This window comes from Clarias gariepinus, chromosome 28 (genome assembly GCF_024256425.1).
Source record: "Clarias gariepinus isolate MV-2021 ecotype Netherlands chromosome 28, CGAR_prim_01v2, whole genome shotgun sequence".
Taxonomy (NCBI): Eukaryota; Metazoa; Chordata; class Actinopteri; order Siluriformes; family Clariidae; genus Clarias; species Clarias gariepinus.
The window spans coordinates 856317-863725 of record NC_071127.1 but is presented as its reverse complement, the minus strand read 5'-3'; the positions used below and the strand labels follow the sequence as shown (position 1 = coordinate 863725).

General features: G+C 36.8%; 2 protein-coding genes and 1 pseudogene across 2 annotated transcripts in view; 2 read left to right on the top strand and 1 right to left on the bottom strand.

The window, feature by feature from the left end:
- polr2f (RNA polymerase II, I and III subunit F) overlaps positions 1 to 7409 on the bottom strand; it is a 133438-nt gene that overhangs the window by 106137 nt on the left and 19892 nt on the right. The gene's annotated exons all lie outside the window — the stretch shown is intronic.
- LOC128515569 (interferon-induced very large GTPase 1-like) lies at positions 1012 to 2432 on the top strand (annotated as a pseudogene).
- LOC128516186 (interferon-induced very large GTPase 1-like) lies at positions 3365 to 6553 on the top strand. The gene is given in 2 exon segments (XM_053490499.1): positions 3365 to 4625; positions 4627 to 6553. Coding segments are annotated over 2 exon segments (3057 nt in total). The 5' UTR covers positions 3365 to 3389; the 3' UTR covers positions 6448 to 6553.

The window sequence follows — 7409 nt, the reverse complement described above, 5'->3', positions numbered from 1 at the left end:
AAGGAAAACATCCATACTCTATAAAATTAATATAGAGCAAAACTCTGGTTTCCAAAACTCCATCTGATTGCACCATGTAAGTTCTAAAATAATAATGTGTGTAATGATGAGACCACGGTAGAGATATGCACAGACATCCTGTCTAACTGTAGTATACGCATGGTGTTTAAATCAGTTTGTACACACTTACTGTATACATAGGGCCTATATAAATATACTAATGCATACATTCAATTTAATGATTATGTATTTAAAATAAAATATTTCAGTCAGCATTGATAAAAAGTTGTTAAGCTTTTAACAAAAAAATTCATGAAAATTAGGGGATTCAATTACAAAAACTGTCAGTATGTCTGTGTGTCGTGGAAAACCAAACCAATGGGCCACATATGAGAACCTCACAGGCACATAATACATGAGTTTGTAGATATGATGGAAAGAGTACAAGGGAAAAAACACATTCATGTAGTTGTAGACTGAATCAATAGCTGGGTAAAGCCAGTGTTCACTGTAACACCAGATGCCGCGGCTGTAGTGAAGTTTTTACGCAGGAAGGTAATACCTAGATTTGTTATTCCAGATATAATTAGGTCAGACGGTGGTATGTGTTTCTATAACAATGTAATAAAAAGAATAACTTTATGGCTAAATATTAAACATGTAAACAATGACAAAAAAACAGTTTAGAAGTTTCTCTGCATGCACTTTTTACTGTTCTGTGGTAACAGTTAGTGCAGTGGACCCACATGTGGTTCGCCTGTTTCTTGATCTTGAGTGTGCCTTGTGATTCTGGCTTTGGTTGCAAACTTCAGTAAAGTTATACAACTCCACTTATACAATGGAAACAGGGTCAATATTGTGCTTTTTGAAAACACATCTGCAGTCCAGTTTGGACTTACAGTGTTACAGGTAAAAATGACAGAACCTAATGCAGCAGATAGCAGTCAAGATTTTTCTGAAGAATTGAGGAAACTCTTATTAAAAGTATTGGGAAATCCTGTGCAATTTTAAAAATCTGCAGATACACTTCAAATAAAACCATTGTTACAATACCAAGAGTCTTCATTACATTTAGCTTCTCTACAAAAGCTTCTGATGGTGGATTACAAAGCAAGATATATTTCAGTTGATAAACCACACCAAGATGAAGATGATGCTTCACCAAAACCAGTCAATGATCAGGAGGATGACTTCTCATTTCTTCTCAAGTGCATCAACTTCTGATGTAAACAATAAACCCCATGGATGTCCAGATGGCAGAGTTTCACTACTCTGATCATTTCTTAAGGCAGCTAATAGTGAATAAACTGGCTCAGTGTCAGTACGCTCTGACGCTGCTGGTGCCTAATCCTTTCACGAGAGAGATTGAGTTTCCTCTTTGGACCTTTCGCCAAATCAGGAAGAGCTGGAAGACCACTGATCCCTCTGTTAAGAAGATCAGTAAAACTTAGGCTGTTTATGAAGCAGAAACGTCAATGGTGGCTTTCTTCAGGTTTGGCTCTGTATCCTTATCCAAGTCTCAGCTAATGAACAGTTTGATCAATGAGAAACACCACACATTCTTCCACCGAGACTGCCCTGGAGGTAGCAACAACCGGCTCCTGATGGATGGAGTGGTAGAAATCGCTTGGTATTGCCCATCTGGAAAGGAAAATGATTATTTCCCTGAGTGTGTTGCATTCTGTAATCTCCATGGAGATGCTATAACTAATAAGGAGCAACTGCAGATCCTAAATGAAATGTCCTCTGTGAATATTGTACTTTTATTTGAACAAAAAGATGTGAAAACTAATGAACTACTAACAAATCTTAATAAAAGCCAAAAGCCAGTAATTTGGCTACTTGACAACAGTAATTCACCTGCAACTAAGATAAAACATCTGGGCCCGTATTCACAAAGCTTCTTAGAATTCTTTCAGAGAGCTCCTATCTTCACCTAAAATGTCCTAACTGGGAGTCTTAGACTAAAAGTGATTTAGAAAACTTCTTAGAGCAACTTTGAGTCAGGAAAGTACAAAAACCTTTATCTCAGTGAGGGGGCGTGGTCGACCCCGTTGCTAGGGATGATGCAGCAATTCATGGACTGTGATTGGTTGATAAAAAAATAACCTCTGACCTTTCCAAAGGTCTTGAAATACACTCTTTGTGAAAATAGAATACAGTATATCATAATGTTTGTAAATAATGAAATTGTATAATCATGACTACAGGCTACTTTATGCAAATTGTTCATTATAGACTAAATATCTTAAAGATAATTAAAAAGGCCAAATGTTGAAAATATGTCTACTTTAGAAACAACCAATTTCCACACAGTAGTTACTATATTAAAGTTCTTACATTTATTTATCATACTGATTTTATTATACCTTTTATTATACCATTTCAGATCGATGGGAGCAAAATGGCTGACCTTTTACCAGTTTACGTGATCGCATGTTTTAAGTTGCACTTTTGGAGATTATGTAGCGAACAATCCAAGAGAGATGTAAGGAACTAAAACAACAAGAAAACCAAATTGGACAGAAAAGCAGTGTTTTCTTTTATCTTTATGTTCAGTGTTTGGAGAATATTTTTTCTTTCCACCATTTTGTTCTCTGCTATAGAAACTCTTAAGCCTCTTAAAAGTCCTCCTCTCTACTCTTAACAATTTTATTACCTTCAATTACCTTAGGAGCTGTTTTTAGGGCTAAGATGTTTCGTGAATCATTTTTATCTTAACTAAAATTTAATCCTAAATTTAAGGGGAAATTCTAAGAAAATGTCATAATTCTTAGAATTTCGTCACTAGGAGCAACTTTTAGGCTTAAAAAGCTTTATGAATACGGGCCCTGGTGTACAAAATTGGTCTTAAACAGAGAAATCAGTCAGTTATATCTGAAGATCTCCGGAAGACTTTCAAAAAAATTTTTAAAATAGCCCCTCAATTCAAACTTGAAAATGTTGCAAGCAGGAAGATCAGAACAGATGAGGAAGGTGAAAATTGTCAGAAGGGGAAAAAAGCAGCTAGCCTAGTTATGGACTTATTCCATGGAATGGAGCCATCTAAAATGCAGGAAACCTATCTGCCCTGTCAGGGAAAACTGTGGCATGAGTGGTGCCATAAAAACAAAGAATTAAATCGACTTCAAGGAACAAATATAGAGATGAAAATATGTGACAAACACACTGAAATGATGAGTGTGGAGCCACAAACCTAATGGAGATGTTTATTCACACACTGAATTCAAAAGGACCAATGTGTGAAATGGCTCATAATCCTGCTTGACAACTACATGACTGATGTGCAGTTTGGTCAGGAACTGACATCTGTACCCTTTGGTTTGGAACATTTATACAGGAAGATGGGTCAGATATATGAGTCTTATATTTCTATAAAAAAAACACAGATGAATGAAGCTTTAAGAGAAGACTACTCCTATCTTCCTAAGCTTGCAGCAGATGTCATGCTCTTTGGATACCCACTTGGGCTGATGGATGGTAATGCTTCTCATGTTCCCCTGATTTGGGTTTCAGCAGTCCTAGATGAACTTGTAAAAACACTGGGAGAACAGAAGGTGTTTGTGCTGTCAGTTCTGGGGATTCAGAGCTCTGGGAAATCGACCATGCTCAACACTATGTTTGGACTCCAGTTTGCTCTTAGTGCTGGAAGGTGCACTAGAGGAGCCTTTATGCAGCTGGTCAAAGTGTCAGAGTAGATGAAAACACAACTGAAATTTGACTACATTGTAGTTGTTGACACTGAAGATCTTAGAACTTTAGAGTTGGCTGGAAAGACAAACACACATCATGACAATAAGCTCGCCACATTTGTTGTTGGTCTTAGAAACCTGACCTTAATCAACATCTCTGGAGAGAACCCTGCTGAGATGCAGGACATCCTTCAGATTGTTGTTCAGGCCTTCCTGAGGATGAAGAAGGTCAGACTAAATCCCAGATGCATGTTTGTCCATCAGAATGTTGGAGACATCACTGCTGAAGAGAAAACCATGAAAGGAAGGAGACATTTACAGAAGAAACTGGATAAAATGACTAAGCTTGCAGCTACTGAAGAAGAATGTGATGCTCAGTGTTTTAGTGATCTAATTGAATTTGATGTACAAAGTGATGTTAGGTATTTTGCACAGCTCTGGGAGGGGAATCCCCCTATGGCACCACCAAACCCATCATACAGTGAACATGTTGAAGAGCTGAAGAGAAATATATTTTCAAGTATTAAGACAACCCATGTGATGAATCTTTCACAATTCAAATCCCATTTAAGCAATCTGTGGAATGCACTGCTGAATGAAAACTTTGTGTTTAGCTTTAAAAACTCTTTAGAGATTGCAGCATACAGGAAGCTGGAGAATGAATATTGTAAATGGACCTGGAGCATTAGGAGTGCCATGTTGGTAATTGAAAACAAGTTGCTTAACAGAGTCAATAATGAAAGGAACCCAAAGATTGATAAACATGACATCACAGCGGACATGAAAGTCACAAAGTTAGATGTAGAAATATCAATAAAGAAGTTCTTTAATGAAGACACAGACAAAGAAATTTTGATCCAATGGCAAGAAAGATTTGAAATTAAAATTTTGGGTCTTATTGGTGACCTTGTGGAAGGGACAATGTCTAAAAATCACAAGAGAAAAGATAGATCAGGAAAAAACTGTAAGGGAAAATAAACTCCATAAACTGAGCAAAGACCTAGCAATAAGTTTAAAAAGTAAAGAAACTGATGAAGATACACTCAGGACCAAATTTAAAGATATCTGGGACAAATGGTTTACTGAAGTGACAAAAGATGCACCTTCAGTTGAAGACATTGATATTTGGAAAGATGTAACACAGACTCTGTCAGAAAGTTTTGAGGTAAACCTTGTCTGTGAGCGAGAGAAAAAAGCTACATACAAAAGATTTGAGTCATTAGGAGATTACTCAGACTACATCATCCTAACCAAACATCAGGAGCCCCATCAGGAAGAATCACAGGAACATCTGGAGGAAAAAGAAAGACCACATGCACTTGTTCATGCAGATAGAGACAGTCCATCTGAGGAGATCTGCAGAACCATTACTTTAACCTCTGAGGATAACAAGTTACTTCGTGCGTTAATTGGACAAATGATTAAAGCAACTGAAGAAGAAATCCAGAAGAAACCCATGGCAGAACAGGGATACAGTGAGATTTATATTGCAGAAATAATAGCCTCCATCAAAAACCAAGTAAAAGCACACCAAACTCAAACCTCCAAATATAAATTTAAGAAGGAATTTACAGTGGATCTATGTCTCCATGTGTGCAGCTTTGCAGCTAAAATTCTCATTGACCTTCACAATCAATTTAAAGACACAAACGATGTAGGAGTCTACCTGGAGAAACAGAAGCCTCAGTACTTCAACATCTTTAAGAACTACTACAATGGTGCGACCTCCACAACAGTGTTTGGTGAATACATTGTGAATAAACTTGAGCCGTCTATACTGCAGGCGGCGTACGACCAAACTGCCATTGATGTAACTGAGAAAATAAAACGTGACGTTCCAGCATTCAGTGGAAACAGGTCAAATCTGGAGAAATACATCCTGACATCACTAGCAGAAGAGGAAAACTTTGGAAACTACGTGGAATACATTCACAAGCCCAAAGAACATTTTAATCAATTTATTACCAAAGAAGTAAACAAATACCTACTTGAAGATAAATGTCAAGAGGTTCTGGAAACAATCAAAACCAACATAAAGTCCAAAGTAAAGTGCGTGACTGATGCTGTCAATAAAGCAACCAAGGAGGTCAATAAAGGCGATGCCAACATGTGGCTGCAGTGCTTCTCCAAAGAACTAAAAGATGAGCTTCAGTTTAAGGAGGAACTGTGTCTTGACCAGAAAGACATTATAGACCTTGGCTTTCTTCAAGAGGTTGTAAATAAGGGCCTGACTGACACCAGAGAAAAGTTATGCAGTGAATTCAAAACCATTTCTGACCTCAAACTGGAAATGTTCAGGAAGAAACCACACAAGGTTCTAATCGAGCACCTCTGTCAGTGCTGCTGGGCTCAGTGTCCATTCTGTAATGCCATCTGTACCAACACAATGGAGGACCATGATGGAGATCACAGAGTCCGTTTCCATCGCAACTGTGGAATTAATGGATGGTCTTTTGTCAACTTAGAAAATCTTGGAATTGATTTCTGCACAACTGCAGTTTCAAGTACCATGTTCTTTACTACATCTGATAGTGTGTTTAGTTTTAAAGAGTACAGAAAAGCAGGTGGAGAATACGCCAAGTGGAACATCAGCCCTGACACCTCTGAGATGCCCTACTGGAAGTGGTTTGTGTGCAGGTTCCAGGAAGATCTGGAAAATCATTACAAGAGAAAATTCAAAGGGAATGGAGAGATTCCTCATGATTGGAGGAACATCACTAAAGATAGAGCCATTGAAAGCTTAAATGAGTTGTAATAATGAGGCGCAGTAACACCATGGATATGGAAAACAGAGAGAGTGAGAAGTGGAGAACTGGAAATACTGTATATTATTGTATTTTGTGCATTTAATTATCATTCAGTAATTTTTTTATTATTTCATCAGTATTTTCTGCAGATGTGTTAAACATCAGTAAAGTGAGTTTATCTTCAATTATTTTATCTGATGTTTTATTTCACAGAATAACATCTCTAGGTTCTCCTCTAAACTGTAATAACAATCACTGCTGGGTTTTTTTTACTTGTGCCTTATTTAGTACAACTCTGCTAATGTTACTATTCTGACATGAAAGAGTATTACAGATGTAAACTGTCTTGTGCATGCATTAAAATTTCAAGATTGTTGTATTTCGTTTTTTTACTTTTAACTTTCTAATAAAACAGCACATTAATCGTGTTACATTAAGCATGATGTCATATTTAATAACATTAGTAACACAAAATGAGAAACCTGAACAGAGAAATAATATTAATTAAATAAAATCAGACAAACTATAGTCACGTGTGCCATCTACAGGCGAAAGCTTTAATGTGTAAATGTATACAGCACTTAATTACAGATTAGTTTCAGTCTCTAAGGAATAAAGGTTTATTTTCCCCTTAGGGGAAATATTGTGTACTATTAATTAACATCTGGCTCTGCCATGACATTAATGTACTATGTATGTTTTGTTGTGTTTTAAAAGGAGATGCTATCCAAGTTGTGTAACCATGTGACTTATTTAAACCCTACCTGTCGTACTTCAATAAACATCTCCAAGCTGAATATAGAATCAGAGCCAAGGGGGTTTAAGGTCCTAGCAAAAGAAACTGGTTACACTTTAGATGAGGTATTTTGTATCTTTCTGTATGTTTTTATTAAGTTCAGCTATCATTCTTCACATATACATTACTGCACAGTGATTTTTATTATTCTTCACATATCCCAGCTTCTTGTTA